General features: G+C 43.4%; 1 protein-coding gene across 1 annotated transcript; it reads right to left on the reverse strand.

Moving 5' to 3' along the window:
• Positions 1-289: 289 nt before the first annotated feature.
• Positions 290-7,211, reverse strand: SHISA2 (shisa family member 2). Its single transcript, XM_019736611.2, has 2 exons — positions 6,546-7,211; positions 290-3,281 (listed from the first exon to the last, which is right to left on the reverse strand). Exons 1-2 carry the CDS (start codon positions 6,877-6,879, stop codon positions 2,728-2,730), a joined length of 888 nt encoding a protein of 295 aa, XP_019592170.1. The 5' UTR covers positions 6,880-7,211; the 3' UTR covers positions 290-2,727.
• Positions 7,212-18,651: the final 11,440 nt, after the last annotated feature.

Consider the following 18,651-nt stretch of genomic DNA (forward strand, 5'->3'; position numbering starts at 1 on the left):
CTGAAGGTTTAGACACAGAAGAAATGGTGCAGCAGGGGACTATTTTTACATCTGTAACTGCTCCTTCCCCCCACCTCCAAGATTTTAAAATATTTCTACTGTGTATGTATTACACCTTATAGGTTCCGATTTCATGACAGTTAAGGAAGGTATACCTAAACCAGGTAATGGAACTTTTTTACTTTGGCAGCTAAGTTTCTCCAGTTACCAAAATTGAAAAGGTCTAAGGGTACGTCTAATGATGTCGTATTTTTGGAAAGACCAAGTAGGACTAAGTGAAAAACTCATGTCATTTATTAAAGTGCACTTTTGCTTTAATTATATTTAATTACCACATAGAAAAAGAAGGAAAAGTTAGACAGTCTTATAAAAAGAAGCAAGCACCCTCCGACATAAGCACCTCCATCCCTGTACGTTGAAAAAGGCTGTCCAGATGTCACAGAGCCACCTGCGTCACTTAAGGATTGACTAGATTAGGGATTGAAGAATCACAGCCCAATGGCTAATCGGGGGCCCACAGCTTGTTTCTGACAGCCCTCCAGTTTAGAAGGGTTTTTACATTTTAAATGGAAAATATTTTGTGTCATGTGGAAATTGTACGCAATTCAAATTTCAGTGGCATCAATACTCTCCAGCTCTTTACTGAAAAAAAGTTTGCCAATCCCTAGGCTGGTGATCTCTGAATTCCCTTTCACCCCCAAGCTTCTAGGAATTTCACTTCCTTACATAAGCCAGAATCCTCCATCAAAGGTGATGTAACCTGATAATCTAATGATCCCCAAAGCACTGTCTCTTTTGTGCTGTCAACATTTGCCACGGGATACATAAAATACTACTCACGGACGCATGGAACATACCTATAAACTTCTCAGATATTAATTACTTTTAAAGGTAGGGGCTCTTGGTTCTAGAGAGCAATATTTATAATTTTGAGCAATTTTATTCTATTAACAGGTGTAAGATACCATCTAAAATTACCGGGTAGAATGAAAATGAAAAAACCCAACTCCCCTAGGAATTCATACTATAAAATATTTATTAATAAGTAAAATGATTTCCCCCTGCCTTTGGTTATTAAAAAAAAAAATTGAGTATCTTTGTTGATGCTAATTGCCAACAATGGTTTTACATTTATTCAGTCATGAGATAGATAATAGATAGATAGACAGATAGATAGATAGATGATACATAGAGTAGATTGAAGATTGATAGATGAACAGTAGACTAAAGATAGATGATAGATAGATGATAGACTATAGATATTGATATAAATGTGTAAAAGACCAACCTTACAATGTTTTAATTACAAATCTTGGTTTTTGCTTACAATTGGAAATTTACTTACACATACTTAAACTTGTTTCTTATAAGTAAACAATACACAAATAAATTCACTTGAATTTCATCATCCAGAACACTGGTAATGAATACAGTGTTTGATGAGGACTGAAAGAGAAAGGAGAACAAGAACTAACTTTGTGGGGAAAGAAAGGCAATATCTCTTAGAAAAGTTTTTCTCTTGACTTAATAGTCCCTATTGCCTGAAAAATAAGCCATTTCGATAACGAGAGTATAAAAAGCGTTATGATTTGCAAAGTAAATTATATTTGTGGCTTAAATTTCATCCCAAGTCTCGGATTATGGCTGAGGAGCTACACTCAATCTTTGTAAAGCATTTCTTTGATATTTATAGGGAAAACAAGAAAATGTTTTATCAGATCTAGGCAAAAATGCTGATCTTTAATTATAAGAATGGTAATTATCTGTACTTGATACTATGAAGACATGGGGATCTGGAAACCAAAAAGAAATGCCAAGCCATACCACGCGGTAAAATTAAGCATAACTCGGAGAAGAAGCAGGTGATAGTTTATGATTTCAATATAAAAAACACCTAATTACTTCTTCTCAGATGTCACTGTAAAGTTGAAAAATTAGAAGATACAATCAAGATGGGGATGAATGGCTTTATTACTACACCACCCACTATTTCAAGATGAAAATAACCCCAGAGTTCTGAAATGTCATTAGTTAAGTAACTATACAATTTCTTTCAGTCTCTTTTTAATGTAGAAAATCACTTTGTAATAAGATCTCTACACAAGGTAAAAAAGCACAAAATAGACCCAAAAAAGCACAAAAATAGACAAAATATATATATCTTTTTACACTGAAACTAAGATGTGCCTGTGAAACACTGAGATCAATGACTAATCTCAGAGTTCAAATTGGATTTCCTTTTATAATAATTGTGTTCTTTACATCTTCCCCTAAAACTTGGATACTTATTAAAAAAAACTTACCCAGGTAAAAGGGAGGAAACATGTATTCTGACTTGGTACAGTAAAAAGCAAAACAGAAATAATAATAATAATGACATAATTAAAACCCTTAATCTGTCTGTTTACAAAATTCTCTTGACAGCCATACCTCAAGGGCACTTAAGGGCTCAAGCATTTGTCATACAACCATGGGTAACAACACAGGCATCTCTAGGTGATGCTCTTTTTCATCATAAATCAATCATGCACTAGGAGGAAACATATCCAGAGAAGCTAATTCAGAGAGAGATGTTTTCACACAGTCTGGGGGCAAATGAAGCCATCCAAAAGAAGCGTGCCATCAACACCACCAGTGTGCTCGGGCTTCTGCTTTGAGAATCCTTGCCGAGTCCAGAGTTGGCCTGTTTCCCCTGGTCTCGCACAGAAACTGGGCCGGCACTGTGAGTTACACGGTCACGGCTGGGTACATCTTCTGTTCACTGTTAGTGTGAGGGAAGGGGGCCTGGATCTGCCGGTAGCCCGTCTGCAGGCCGTCCATGAAAGGGGGTACAGGAGTCATGGGCACCGAGTCGTGCTGCACCGTGTACCCCACATATGGGGGATGCAGGTACTGCCCTTGATGGGGCACAATTTGGGTGGCCTGCTGACAGTTCAGCACGGAGAAATTGGTGGGCATGTTGACATACACGTTGTTCATGGTCCCCTCGGGCAAGCAACAGTTGGTTTGTGACCTTGTTGGGGGTGCCCGGGCCCCCGAGTTGGCGCTGGAGCTGGAGCTGGCAGCTGTGCTGGACTGGCGGGAGGACGACCCTCGGGAAGTGCTGGCGCTGGGGATCATGGGGATGGTCTCCATCAAGCGGTTCCCTCCTGGTGCTCGGCTCTGCTGGGGCTCCTGCTTAGGCCGGAGACACCTGCAGCAACAGGCCGCCACGAGTGAGCCCAAGATGATGAAGGCGACAAACACGGACCCAACGATGAGGAATGGCACGTAGATGGGGACTGGAGGGCAAAAACATAACATTGTGATTTACTGTGAGAACGCAGTAAAAATAGGTGTTTGGCACTGGAGATGCATACCTGAGCGGCACTGATGCTCAGAATTGAAGGACCCAGGCTGGGCCGGTTTGTGCGCTCATTAGCAGCCCATAATATGCACCATCCTTTATCATGTGCTCAGGAAAGGTGATAGAGCCCTCTAGGCATGGCAGATCAGCCACCCATCCCCAAAGCAAAACTGTTCATTTCTACAGCTAGACTCACCAGCTGCAACACTGATTGACTCAAATATTCCATTTAGCAAAAATATGGGTATCATGTTTTAAGACTGTTCTAAAATTCCTACGATAACTGAACTGCCCAAACTTAAGTCTGCCCTAACAGACAGTCGTAGGATCTGTATAGAAATGAGTTTAAATTATTTAAAAGGCTTTTTTTTCTTCAGAAAGTTACTTATATACTTGGCAAACTCCTTTTACCATTTTTTAGCAAGTTCTTTTTCACAGGCAGGTAAATCAAACACTTAGGTCAGACTCTAGCCATGACCATTTCCAAAAAGAGTCTGTAAGGCACAGAGTTCAAAGAAGGGTAAAAACAACTGCACACATGCTTGCCTCGCTGATGTTGGTCTTCAGGTTGTAGGGCTAGCCTGGGGCACGGGGTGGTGCCAAGGGGAAGTGCCTTGTGTGCAGGGAAGTTATTTCAGGCAACGGGTCGACAGGGACCCAGGTACCAAGGAGAATAAATGCTGGGAGCAAGAAGACATTTGTTCCAGGAAAGACAGCTGCCCACAGTGGGCCAGGACAGCACCCGGGCTGGGCTGAGGTGGAACAGTTCCAACACTGGAACTCTCGGGAAAGCACAACATAAAGCAATGAGCACCATAGGTATTTCACGAGTGAGGTGAATTCTGAAAAATCAAGCCGTAAAGGATACTAGTAACTTTACTAAAATTGGTAACAAGCTCCTTTTTCATATTATTTTACTTTAAGAAATCTTGTGGGAGCCATGGGGGTAAGGTAGCAGCACAGGGCTTTCAGAAGCTAGACAGAGAATCTGCAGGGAGGGGCCTGAAGATTGCCTCAGAGCCACTTCTCTGAAATTCCACCAGAGGTTACCAAAATCCTGCGAGGTGTGATGTGTTCCTGCCCGTGTCCTCAACAATTTGATTGGAAAACACATGAGGACAGGGATGAGGCTTTGCTGGTTACGGCAAAGCACAGCCCCAGTACAGCGGTACAGCGCGGCATTTCTGAGGGCACCATGTGAAATACCTACCCTTTGATGGGCCGCTGGAACAGCGGCCTTTCGAATTATGCTCATTTTGACGGCCCTGGTATTCCCGGAGTCAGGGTTTTTAGAATATAGCAGTACTTGAAGTCATGGAGAAATAGTGCCTTATAAGTAAAACGAATTTTATAAGTATTTAACCACAGCTGACATTTGAAGATTTCCTTACCCTTCCATGCTGAACAGACTAAATACTATATTAAGACACAGTACCCCTTGAGCAGGCAGAAACACTTGCTACAGTTTGCAGCACAGCTGGTTTTCTGACAGTAGGACTGTTCTAATTACACTGTCACTTCAGGCTAACTACAGCACATTGGAGAGGTGGATGCGGGCTTTTCCATCTGCATACTATAAATATTTCATTCTCTAAATTAAGATACCAGCCCTAAATATGTCACCAAGGAGTAAACAAATGATAGTTTAAAAAAAAAATTATAGCAAAAACTAGGTGAAAGCCGTCGAAGTCCACGTAATGAATTTTGGGGAGAAATAACTGTTCTCTTTCCAGGATTTTTAATTAGGAGTATAAATAACTACACAGGCAAAGAATGCAGTGTTCCTCTAAGCCCTTCACGCTGCTTAATTAGGATGTTGTCCTCCTTGGTTGCAGAAGGAGTGAGAGGAACAGAATTTTTAGGAAAAAATATTTAAAACTGGGCGAACAAGGCACCCACACACATCACACGGTATCAGAAGTGTGCTGCCTACTGATCTGTCCAAAGCCAAACTAACTTTTTAGAGGCCATTACCCAGCCCAACTTAGCAGACACACGGAGGAGGAGGTAGCAGTTTCGTCTTGGACTCATTTCACAATGCTTTATTCCACAGCCACACACCCTGCAATGCTGAGCTTGAGTTTTAAGATGGCACCTTTTCTGGAATCCCCCTCAGTTCTCTCTTCAGATTCAATGCCGCGGAACAATAGCAGTAGCTTACTAATAAATGCTCGACTGCAAAGGGACCAGAACTGAAAAGAGCTGCCTCTTACCCGGCCAGGGAAACAGCTCTGTAAACACAGACGCCACACAGTGCCAAGCTCAGGTAGCTCAAAGCCTGGACTCGGCGTTCTGGTAAAACGTCCTGTCCTTAATACAACCAGCTGCAAAAAAGTGAGGAGCCGCTCCCTCTGTGGCATGCTTGCCATTTGGCCTCTATCCCTACACCGACCTAAATCCTCCCTCCCAAACACACACATATTGATGTGGACCCTGGACGGGGGCCGTCTGGGAGGTCTGTGAAGAGTGGAGGAAATGGAACCTATCAAATTCTTGCAGGGATTTAATTTTCCAACTCTAGCTTTGGCACTATGAAAAAACATAATTAAAAAGAAATCAAAGCGGCAAAGAGCAAATTGGGCACAGTTCTGAGGTCACACCTACCAAGTCTGACGTGGTGAGAACTGCAGAAACCAGAGAGGCCAGCAGCTGGCAGAGGAGGGGTACAGGGGCGTGTTCGGGAGGATGTGAGTCCCCCGCGGTCTGGTAAAGTGAGCCACCCACGGGAAGCCTTGAGGAGCTGCCTTCCTTCCGAGGAACCTACACGGCAGTATTCCTGCCAGCCCTCCTGGGCGGGGAATGCCCTCGCGGTTTCCTCGGGTGCCCCAAGACATGATCCCTTACAAGAAGTTAGACTTCTGGAGACAGGAGGCATGGGAGGTGCCACCGAGGCCCTTGGGAGAAGGAATGTGGCGCTGTCTGCGACCCACTCTGCCTTAGGTGTGTGGTTTGCTTGGGAAAAATCCAAGCCAAGCCACTCTTTAACCCACAGATGGGGAAACTGAGGCACAGGGCGCTGAACTGGTGCCCCAATTCGCACACATTAATGGCAGGGCCAGAATGCAGGGACGACCTCCTGGTCCAAGACCCTTTTCTGAAATCGCAGTCCTCCTAACTCCTTTCCCCTCTCCCGGCGCCCAGGTACCGTCCAGGTGAAGCCAACCTTCCTCCCCTCTCGCGCTCTGCCCGGCCGCCCTACCTGCCGAGCCGTCTGGGCCGTCTTTGTCCGCCCGGCCAGGCTCACCGGCGCCCTGCTGGCGGTCGTTGTCGCAGCCGCCCTGGTCCAGGCGCGCCTCGGCGCTGGAGCAGCAGTAGCGCAACGCGCAGCTGCCGCAGCAGATGGTGGCGTCGCCGCCGTCGAAGCGCTCGGGGCACTGGAAGCCGATGCGCCAGACGCCCTGCGCATCCAGCCAGCCGTGGCAGTACTCGCCGCTGGCCCGCGCCCCCGCCGCCAGCAGCGCGGCCAGCAGCAGCCGCAGGAGTGAAGCGGCGGTCCGGGAGGAGGCGGCGGACCGGCGGCGTCCGCCCCACATGGCACCACCCTGGGCGCGGGAGGCGCGTCTCCAGAAGACGCAGAGCGGTCTCTGGGAAGTCGTGGCCCCTGGGACCCAGGTCCCAGGGTGCTGAGGCCGGGACCTCTTCACTGAGTACCCCTCCGCGGCGCTTCCCGCGAGGGCCACTGCCGTCTGCCGCGACGTCCAGGAGCCGACGACGCCGGGCTGCTGGGCCAGGGGGCTCCTAAGCCATCCCCTCTCTCAGCCGGGTAGCCTGGTCCAGAAGGGGTTGGCCTTGAGAGTGGAACTCTCCTGATGCAGTCAGAGGCCTCCTGGGGCTGCCGTCCCGCAGCCCATGGAGGCTTCACCCGCGACAGGAACCGCCCTGTGCATCCCCGAGGGGACGATTCCTCGAGTCGGATGACCTCTGGGCACGCCGCTGCGGACCCGAAGCCAGGGCGCTGCAGCAGGGTTTGAGACTCGGGGTCCCGCCCACGACTTGGGGCGCCTCTCCCTTCTTTTACTCCCCTCTAGGGCGATAAGGGGCCGAGAAGGCGAACAGCGCGCGCAGGGCTCCGGGCAGCAAGTGCAGTGGCCGGCCGCGCTCAGCCTGCTTAGCTTCGAACTCGGTCCGCATGGCTCCGGCCGCGCCGCCCAGGAAGGCCTCCCAGGTGCAGCCCCAACGCTCCCCGCCGCGGGACTGGTGGTCAATCTTCCCAGTGCACGCAGCGGTCCAGGACGCGGGCGAAGGGCCGGCGCGCCCCCGCCGCAGTCCCGGGAGCCTGCCGGGCTGGAGGAGGCTGCTGCGCGCGGGTCCAGGCGGGTGGCTCGCGCCGGGCCCCCTCCTCCGCCTCTCCGGCTGCAGCTCGCTCCCACGGGCGCCCGGCAGCCTCCGACAGGCGCTCCCTCTCTCCCAGGCCCTTGCGCCCTCGGGAGGTGCGCACCGATCGGAGCCTCCCACGGAAGTTTCAATCCTCCGGGCTACGGAAGAAGCTGAGCGCGGCAGCCGCCCGCACACTCGCCGCGCCCGGCACCCAGTCAGCTCCGACTCGGCTCGCCGCGGCGCCGCGCTGCGCTTATGAGGGGCAGGCGGTGGCTCCGGTGCGCATGCGTGCTGCGCGGACTTCCCTCCTCCCCTGGACGCCCCACCACACCAGAGCCCTTCACCTTCGGACTTGGGTGGAGGAACATGGCAGGGCTGTGGGTTCCCGACTAGAATACGCGCGAGAGAAAACAGAATTTAAACAATCTAGGCCTTGCTCACGCAATAACAACAACAATGATAATAAAAGCAAACTAAACTTGCTTAGATCTTTAGCATTCAAAATTCTGTTTGATTCTCAAAAGCTCCCCAAGATGTTGTTATAATTGCTTTACATGTTGAGACAATAAAGTTGCCATTCAGATTAACTGTCTGTCTCAGCTTCCAGCAGCCGATGTCCTGGTCATGGCCCATCGCAGGCCCAGCCAAGGAAGAACTCAGACGTTGGTGGCAGGGTTCACCCACCTGGGGCTGAGTCTAGTGGGCTCTAGGCTTCTACAAGGTGGAAGGAAGAGTTCGTTTGAGAAAGACATCACAAATTTGGCCACCGTCGGCATGATTTGTGTCGCTTTTTAAAATTCCTGTATCGAAGCGTGGCGATATATTGGGTTCAAGCAGGAAGGTGCCTGGGTTCCACGTTTGCCCTCAGTGATACCACGTGTAGACAGCTGCAGTTGGAAGAAAACAAGGTTCAGACAGACGAGAAATTTGGCTTTGATGCAGGAGAAATTAATAGCTTCTCTCTTGCGGAAGCTGAAGCAACAGGTGCTGATGCTATTAAAGCAGCAGTGATTATTTTTAAAGGAACTAGTGACCCTTTCGACGCGGTCTGGAAGTCAGCCGACCTGAAATCTAGGCTCAGCCCTACCAGTAAAGAATCATTGCATTTTGCTCCCCTCAGCTTCTTCATTTTTAAAGTGGAACATAAGACATGATGAAGGAACTATGGCTCCTTCCCAGTCTGTGACTATAGAACACAAAATAATTTTATTCACAGCAACGACACTGCTGTTCAAGCAACATTTGGGCCCTTGTGTAGGCCTGGTAAATGAGCAAACTCACACATTGTTGATATCCTTCCCTGCAACCCAACAAAATCAAATCAAAGGTACATTCCCTCCACCCCAACAAACAACTTATTCTTTTCACTAAACCTCTCTCCAAATATTGCAGGTTATTTCATTGCTTTTTTTTTTTTTTTTCTGCTTTTTTTGGGGGGGGGTTATTTTTTAGCTTCGTGAAATTATGTATTTTAAATGCACCAGCCACTAACTTTCTTACCCTAATAAGTTAAAGTTTTAATATCAAACTATTCATTCAACAAATACATGCTAAGGGCTTATGGTATACTCTTCTCTGTACTGGGTACAGGGATTCACCAAAAAGCTAGATATCATGGCCATTTCCTGTAAACAGAGCCTAAAGTCTTGGAGTAAAACAGACATTGGACAGAAAGACAAAGAATTGAATAAGCAAAGATAATACAAATATGATAATAGTTATGACTGGTGATACACAGGGTCCATTTAAGCACAAAACCTGAGAATGGGGAGGGGAGGGAAGTCAGAAAAATCATCAGAGGAATGGCACTTAAAATTAGACCAGAAGAAGCTGCGGGAAGACTCAATTTTTCAGTCTGTCATTTTTCTTAGAAGATACTCTTAGCTGATGATCATTGAGGGCTTACTCTGTGCCAACCACTGCACTGAGTCTAGTCTCATTTAATCCTCACAGCAACCCTATGAAGAAGACATAATTGCTATCCTCAATCACTTGCCCAATCCACATAGATAGAAAGTGTCAATGTGCCTGGACTGCACAGTTCTAGCCGACTTTCAAGCCAGGCCACCACGCTGCTAGTTACCACCAGAGTCTCCACTACAGTAAACCCAGGATTAACTGTGAACTCCATACCAATCAATCAACAGATGGTTAGATATTATTTTCCTATGCCATCATAAATTGATTGGGATAGTATTCAGAGGGCTAATACTTCACCTTTTCTTTTCCCTTTGGAAAAAGAATTAATGCAAGAGAACTGTACATTTCTTCAGTCAGTACCTATACCGTAACTTTCTTCCACTATTCATTTATGTTCTCCAAAACACCCACAGTTTATCAGAGTTTATTCATAAAGAAAGAACGTTTTCATATTGGAATTGATTTCATGACCTGCTAGTGCCACAGTTTACACACAGTAAATTCTGCCCAAATCATTCACACTTTAGTCCACAACTGGTAAGCTTGGAAGAGCAGAGCAGCAAATTCATCATTTGGGGTTTTTTGTTGGTTTTTTAATTGAGAATACTGGGGAACAGTATGTGTCTCCAGGGCCCATCGGCTCCAAGTCGTTGTCCTTCAATCTAGTTGTGGAGGGCGCAGCTCAGCTCCAAGTCCAGTCGCCGTTTTCAACCTTTAGTTGCAGGGGGCGCAGCCCACCATCCCATGCGGGAATCGAACTGGCAACCTTGTTGTTGAGAGCTTGCATTCTAACCAACTGAGCCATCTGGCCACCCCCCATTAGTTCTTGTTTTTGTTTTTGTTTTAATTGTAGTGTTCTTTTATTCTTTAGAAGTTAAGGAGAGGCCTGTTGCATGGTTACTCTATGTGGTGGTCGATTGTCTTCAATGCTCAGAGATCCTTTATTTCACTCTGTTCCTCCCTCTGACTGTTTTTACTTTTTCTTTGTGTATCTAGTGTATTGTATTGACATTTTATAAAATAGGTTGTCAAATACTTATTGAGCTTCTCTATGGGAGGTGCTAGGGGACGCATTAAGATAGTCTGGTTCCTTCCATAAGAAATACCCTCACTGTCCTTAACAGACAGCCTAAACTACTTCACTAGTCTCTTCTGAGAAACTGTAACTAGTAATCACAACATCTAGGTACTAGTAATCATTTATTATAATCAAAAGTAAATGTCAGGCAGACTGCCAAAATATATTTAAACACGTATGAAAGAATTCTATACAAAAATTCCATTAAAAAAGTTAAATTCTAGGGACATTAACTGCAGAAGTATATTTTCAGGTTATTTCACCTTTCAGTCTGTGCCTATATGTATAAATAAAACACAATTGACTTAAAAACAAACTTCTGACATATCTTCAATAGCACAAATAGAAAGTCATAGAACTAAAGAAGTGATTACTTATAACTTTGCTAACTGGAGTTGATACAAATCATATGGAGGTAATCATATTTCATTCGGCTGGCAGTTTTAAAAGCTGCAAGTACAGTGTTTTTCTGCAAGTTTAAGCAAGAGCAGAAGGTTCTTAGCATCTGTACACCAGTCAGCAGTCTGGTTAGCAAGAATGGCTTTCATTCGGTTCATTCATTTTTTTCCCTCCTCTTTTATAAATAGGAATAGTATTGAAAATTCACATTGGGTTTACCCCAAGTTCTTTTAAGTTAAAGTGTTTGTGTTAACAAATGAGACCTCAAACCCAACAAATATGTTAATTTACATTTCTTTCAGTTTTGTCTTGTGGTTATTTAACCTCATTTGAAAATAAAAATGATCATACAATTTTGAAAAAACACCTTTCTTGTTGCTTTTAAATGTTTCTTTTTTCTTTTTTCCTTGTAATTAACATACCGACTTTCAGAAAAGTAATTTCCATGTTTTAAATTCTTTTCTTCTCATCTACCATTAACTTTAAACATTTGACATACTTCTCTCCCTCCCCGATCTCCACCCCTAACCCAGAAGTTTACTGAAACATTTTTATGTTGAGTTTGATGTTTACTATTGTTTTGTTATATTTTCTTTCTGGAGATAATAGAGTTAAAAATCCATCCAGGACTTCTTCCAATAATCCCAGAATATCTAAAACAGAGGCATAAACAAAATCAACAATGACATCAAAAAGCCTACAGCAAATATTTGCAAATTATATATTTGATAAGAGTCTAGTATTCAGAGCATATATCCATCTCTACAACCAAAAGACAAAACAACCCAATTGAAAAACAGGCAAAGGACTTGAACAGACATTTCTCCAAAGATACACAACAACCAAAAAACACATGAAAAAATACTCAACATCATTAGTTATTAGGGAAATGCAAATCAAAATCATAATGAGATACCACTTTACACGTACTAGGATGGCAATAATAATAATAATAGTAATCAGAAAATAACAAGTGTTGGAGAAGATGTAGAGACACTGGAACCCTTGCAAGTTGCTGGTGGGAATATAAAATGTTGCAACCATTGTGCAAAACAGTTTGACAGTTCCCCCCAAAATTAGACACAATATTACCCATATGAATGCAATTCCGATCCTAGGTATGTATGAAAACATGTCTATACAAAAATTTGTACATAAATTTTCACAGCAGCACTATTCTTAAAAGTCAAAAAGTGGAAACAACTCAGTATCCGTCAACTGATGAACAGATAAACAAATGGTGGTATAGCCACATAATTGGAATATTATTTGGCCATGAAAAGGAATGAAGTTTTGATACATGCCACAATATGGAAGAACTTTGAAAACATTGTGCTAAGCGAAAGAAGCCGGACACAAAAGGACACATATTATATGATTCCATTTATATGAAGTGTCCAGAACAGGCGAATCCATAGAGACAGAAATTAGATTAGTAAATTGCCTGGGCCTAGGGGCAGGGAAGAAGGAAAAGTGACTGCTGATGGGTGTGGGTGTTTCCTCTGGGGATGAAAATGTTCTGGAACTAGATAATGATGGTAGTTGCACAACATTATAAATGTACTAAATGCCATTTATTTTACTTTATATGTATTTTACCACAATCTAAAAGAATCCAGGAGGGCCGGCCTGGTGGCTCAGGAGGTTAGAGCTCCGTGCTCCTAACTCCGAAGGCTGCTGGTTGGATTCCCACATGGGCCAGTGGGCTCTCAACCACAAGGTTGCCAGTTCAATTCCTCGAGTCCCGCAAGGGATGGTGGGCAGCGCCCCCTGCAACTAAGATTGAACACGGCACCTTGAGCTGAGCTGCTGCTGAGCTCCCGGATGGCTCAGTTGGTTGGAGCCTGTCCTCTCAACCACAAGGTTGCCGGTTCGACTCCCGCAACGGATGGTGGGCTGTGCCCCCTGCAACTAGCAACAGCAACTGGACCTGGAGCTGAGCTGTGCCCTCCACAACTAAGACAGAAAGAACAACTTGAAGCTGAACAGAACCCTCCACAACTAAGATTGAAAGGACAACAATTTGACCATTGTTCCCCAATAAAGTCCTGTTCCCCTTCCCCAATAAAATCTTTTTAAAAAAAAGGAAAAGTATTTGAAAAATAAACTTTTTTATAAAAGCTGCAGCTATGAAACTAGTTATCTGCCCATGAGGTCACATGAAGGTTATGGAGCAGATTCACCAATTTCAAGGCTCTATTCTCTTAACAATAAGTGGGACTGACAGATAATCAGTTAGTTAACTTAATTGTGTGCCCCCAAAAAATTCATAGGTTGAAGCCCCAATCCCAATGTGACTGTACTTGGATATAGGGCCTGTAGGGAGATAATTAAGGTTAAATGAGGTCATAAGGGTGGGGCCCTAAACTAATAGGAGTGGTGTCTTTCTAAGAAGAGGCAGAGACACCAGTGGGCATGTGCACGGAGGAAAGACCACGTGAGTACACAGTGAGAAGGTGACACTCAAGCCAAGGAGAAAGGCCTCAGGAGAAACAAAAGCTGCTAGCTCCTCACTTTTAAACTTCCAGCCTCCAGAACTGTGATAAATACATTTCTATTGTTTAAGCCACCACGTCTGTGATATTTTGTTATGGCAGCCCCAGCTGACTGATCTACCCCCATTCTCCCGACTCATTCTAATCCACTCACATCAGGACATAAGACAACTGTGAGGTCTTCCTCAGATTCGAGGCAGCTTGGGTCATATTTCTACCTATGGACTACAGAGGGATAACTTGGAGTGACAGGAGTATGTGCTAGAAATAGTTGGAGAAAATTAGATATCCATCTAGAGTAAAATACAATAAGCGAGTTCTGATTCAAGATGGTTGGAGAAGGGAGTGCAGCTAACTGGCGGCTCAGAGTTGAATATTATACATATCCAGATTCAATTTTCCCCCAGGACATTTTATTCGTGTTTATATTGATAGAACTGGGATTATGACTCCTTATGTCTTCCTTCTACAGGATGACTGCTTGAAGGCAGAAATCAAATTTTGCTCATCTTAAGAGTCCCCACTCAAAGTCGCAGTTGGACTTCGAGTAGGCTCAGTTTATCTAGTCAATAAATATTTATTGAGCATCTACTACATGCCAGGCACAAAAATACTCAAGACTGAATTGAAGTGTTAATTTCAAGGACTTTGAAATCAATAAAACTTGCCTAAATATGAAAGCCATTCTGAGTGTAGCGGCTTGGATATAAAATGTCTGGCAAGACTAGGATATAAAACCTGATGCTGGGAAGAAATCCTTGGACAGTGGGTTTCCAGGGAAGAGAATTCCTAATCAGAGTCTCCCATGGCTCTGCCCCCACAGACCAATATTTGAGGCTTCAGGTGAGGTTTGCAATGAAAGAAGATGTGAGAAATGAACCAGCTGTTTCCTGGATGTCACCAGGTGAAATCGAAATGTAAGCCATCCACAGAGTTGGGGCCAGCAGCTTTCATCGGTCGTAGGAGAAGCTCTTTGTGATGCCACTGGTGCTCTTGACTTTGCCTCCGGACCTGATGTTGGTCAAGCAATGGCATCGCCAGCACGTTGTGTAGGCACTCACCTTGTCACCAAGACTTCTATTCTCAGCATAGGAGGTGGCACTGCTCCGAGCTAGAGCTGCACAAGGAAACTGCGCCAGCGTCGCGGTCGCCAGGGGATGAGCTTCAGAAGCACATGTGAACAGACACTCTGTGGGTACTCCCCCACCTGAGAGGAACTTCCGGTGGGGTGGGCTGGTCCCTGCAGAGCAAGTTAAGGCAGAGAAACCTCTAATATTACATAGAACGAAATGATGTTGTTTTACAGCCAGACTAAGAAACTAGGTTCCTTGAATATAATGTCATGTTTTTTATTCAATAATTCAGAAGGCACTTTTGGATCACAGGTTCCTTGGGATTTCTCACTACGAAGATCTTTTTTTTCTATGACTGGTCAAGGGGGGGAGCATTCCGTTTATCCTGGATGTTTAGATATGATAAATAGAAATTTCCTTCATCAAAGCTACCTCATCAGTCTCCTCGTAAAACATAAAAAAAATAAAAGAACCATCGTGTTGCTGGTTATTTTAGCAGAAGCAGAAAGGCGGGATTCACAGCACAGACTCACAGTCGTCATAATTATCCCGGTCCAAACAAGAACTTTTCTAAACCAAGCCCTCCCCCATTTTATGGTTTCAACCCCCACCCCCACTTTTTTTTCCTGGGGGGGGGTATCTTTTGGATTAGTAAGAGATTTTCTTTGGCTTTTGCAAGAAATCAATCTCTCAGGAAACAATTCAATTAAGCTTTGTATTTGTTTAAAGGTCCTTGGATAGCACCTCATATCACCATTTCCTCAAACTATCTCCATTGCAAGAAAAAAGGGCGAATGTTCTGCATTGTGTAGTATTCAAATGAGCAGGACAGTGTTTAACAAGTTCCATATTCTAAAAATGTTAGAGTCCCAACAATACCTTAAGTCTTAAGTATTTCAGACCCTTTCCCAGATTTACAGTGTTCAGGACACTTCTTGCTTGACATTGTAAGTTCTTATATAATGCAACCGTTTTCTGGAGAGTCTCCAACTTATTAGCCTTCATTACCTAAATAGAAGGAAGGTTTTTTTTAAAAATATTTTTAGGTTAGAAAATATACTTGAATAGCTATGCGATTGAAGCTTAATCAGCTAGTAACTACTATTTATTGAGCATCTGATATATGCCAGGCATTGGGCTAAATTCTTAGACATCATTATAGTGTCTCTTCTAATAAGTATGTTACTAAGTAAGCTGACAAAAGTTTAAATTCATCCACTTTTCTAACATTTCATAATAAGTTAAAAAGAAATTTCCAGCCGATGCAGAATATCATCCAATTAACTTTAATACAAACATTGTTGGGTTTCCTTTCCCAGCTTTTATTTTCAATGAACTGGTTTCTACTGTTACACAAATGAGATGAGATGTCTTAAAGAAAATACACAAATCACTGGCATTCTTAATTTCTATTACCAATTTCCTTTTTGGTGCACCGTGGCTTGATTTTATAAGGTGCACATATTTTCAGTTATTTCTTTTCTGGAAGTGGGTTGATTTACTTTGGAGAGACAAGGTCCAGAAGAAAATATTAGACAAATGGAAAACAGAAGAACATAGAAAGGTTTAAGGTGATGAAGTAGTATGCCTAAAGAAAATAAGATGAGGGCGGTTGCTTCAAACTACCTTTAACTACATGTGTGAAGGTTACTTTAGGAGGGTCCTTAGGCTTCTCGTACAGAGAAGACAGACTAGAGGAAGTAGAGTGAAATTATAGGAAGCGATATTTAAAGGACACTCTCTAATTAGTGTAGGTGAAGAAGCAGTAATGCAGATCGATGACTAAAGAGGCAAGGAAACCTCCTATCCCCTCTGATCACTAAATCAACTCTAGCCTTCGAAGGAGGGGAGTCTTAGGGTAATTGTGCCAAAAGGGCCAGGATTCATTAAGTTGTTGAGATTTCTTACTGGGATTCCTTAAGTCCTACTCTGTAATGTAAAAATTTTAGGCTTATAAACAAGAAAACAGCAAACATGGTTTATATTTGTCCTTTTGATATGGATCAAACTTCCTGACTTTCTCAAGCAAATAAAATATTTTAAAATAAGACAAAACTGCCTGTGTTAATGTATCTGTTCTCTCGTTCCAATAGTATTTTAATTAATGTTTTGGAATAACATGCATTTTCGCACTTTTGAGAGTGGACAGAAAGGGAGAGTGAGAGAGTGACATGCCGCTTAGGGGTGACCGTGAGGCCTGCTCCAGTCTGTATAAGTCATACTATTCCAATTGCTGCTCACTCAAAAGCCATCCAGAGTAAGTTTCAGATGTAGGCAATTTACATTTATAGACTGGGTCAAGCAAATTGGACAGTTTAAGTGAGCACTGAATGAATGGGAACATAAATATGTTGGGCCCAATAAATGGTCATATTTATAGAGTGCAGTAAAAGCCGTATCTCTCACTGCACTTGAAGAAATCTCGCCAACTGCATTGAATGCAGTGGTCATGATACTGAGTGCTGAAACCACCGGAGAGGCCAACTCAGCTCTTTCAATTGAACTTCCAACTTCTGTACTACTGTTTCGCATGCACTAGAATCTTCAGTCTCTTCTCGGCAGAGCATGGATTATAGGTGCTGAGAAATAAGACAAAACAAAAAACACAATCAAACAAATAAGCACAAAACCCCACTTCCTTTTGAACTCATTCATACATTTCCAGAATCTGTATGGGGCTGCCAAACTCAGCCTAATTTTTGAGAAAATATAATCCATATGTTGCTTGATAGGAAGAGAAGGATTAAGCCAGACTCCAAATAATAAAAATAAAATATATATATTTTTAAAAAATGGGTAACTGGCTCCACGGCATAGCACTCTTTTCTGTTTTCTTCATTATGGTGGGTCCTGTTTTGCGAGTCTTGGAGGTGAAGCTGAAGACCAGGGCTTGGTTAATTTTAAAGTCTGAGTGTTGGGATAGATTTAGCTTCACAAATATAAGAACACAGCCCTCTACTTGTTGAGTTCTGGGGCGAGGAGCAGATGCTCTGGCACAGACTGGTATTACAGTGGCTGACTCGTTAGTAGGCAGCAAGCTCACTAAAACCAGATTCTTTCGAAAAGACAAACAGAGAAGCCCCAGAATAGTCTCCTCTTTCCACATGTCTCCCAAAGTGAACACTGCCTCTTTATGGAGGTATTTTGACACTATTTGCCATGTCTCCAACTCACTGGAGATTCCTGGGAGAATGAAAATTTGGGATTCTGATAACTGACATGTACCAAATCTTGAAATTCCCTTGAATGTTACTCATTGTGTTTAATTTCACATTTGGCTATAGATTTCAGCACACTCCCACATTCTAGTGTTTTTTTCCTAAGTAGTAGGGTAAGAGCAATGTAAGAGCTCCAGTTTTTAATCAAATGATAAAAAACATGCCATGTCTGATTGATCAAATAAACTAGGAAATTTAATGGATTTTTTTGTTTGTTTGTTTTTACTTTTTACTTGCACACAATTTCAAACATGGAGAAAGAGAGGCTAGAATAAGAATAGTACAAAGAACTCCTGTATGTCCCTTTACCATAATCACCAATTGTTAACATTTGGGCAATCTGTTTTATGTCCAAACAATGACGCGTAGAAGTGGATTAACCCTGCTTCTGCTTTGGTACTATCTGTCATATAGACATGTAGACCAAAGCACCAACCTTACTAATTGTACACTGCTTGTTCAAACAGAACCAAAACCCATTCTTTTATGCTGGTCATTGATTTATGCTTTTTATCTGTTGTCAACAAATTATTAAATCTAAATGAAATGCTTGTTTGGATAGCCCACTCCTAACAGCTTGATTAACTTTGCACATATTATGATGTGAACTTTAGGCTCTAAGTGCTAAATTGAAGAATATAATTCCAGGCCTTAAAAATACAGAGGAAAAAAATATATGAAAGCCATAATTGTCCTGAGATTTCCTGTCTTTGGCTCTTGCACTCCATCTTCTGGCTAAAAGTTGGCCATGAGATGGTTAAGTTGAACAAACCAATTGTTAAAATCAATGATAGAACAGAGCCTC

Source organism: Rhinolophus sinicus, linkage group LG04 (assembly GCF_036562045.2).
Source record: "Rhinolophus sinicus isolate RSC01 linkage group LG04, ASM3656204v1, whole genome shotgun sequence".
Taxonomy (NCBI): domain Eukaryota; kingdom Metazoa; phylum Chordata; class Mammalia; order Chiroptera; family Rhinolophidae; genus Rhinolophus; species Rhinolophus sinicus.

Excerpts from the sequence above, each read along its gene's own strand:
- SHISA2 (XM_019736611.2), bottom strand. The coding sequence starts at position 6,879 with ATGTGGGGCGGACGCCGCCGGTCCGCCGCCTCCTCCCGGACCGCCGCT. Across the intron at positions 3,282-6,545 it reads CGGCCCAGACGGCTCGGCAG|TCCCCATCTACGTGCCATTC; the intron begins GTAGGGCGGCCG and ends TTTGCCCTCCAG.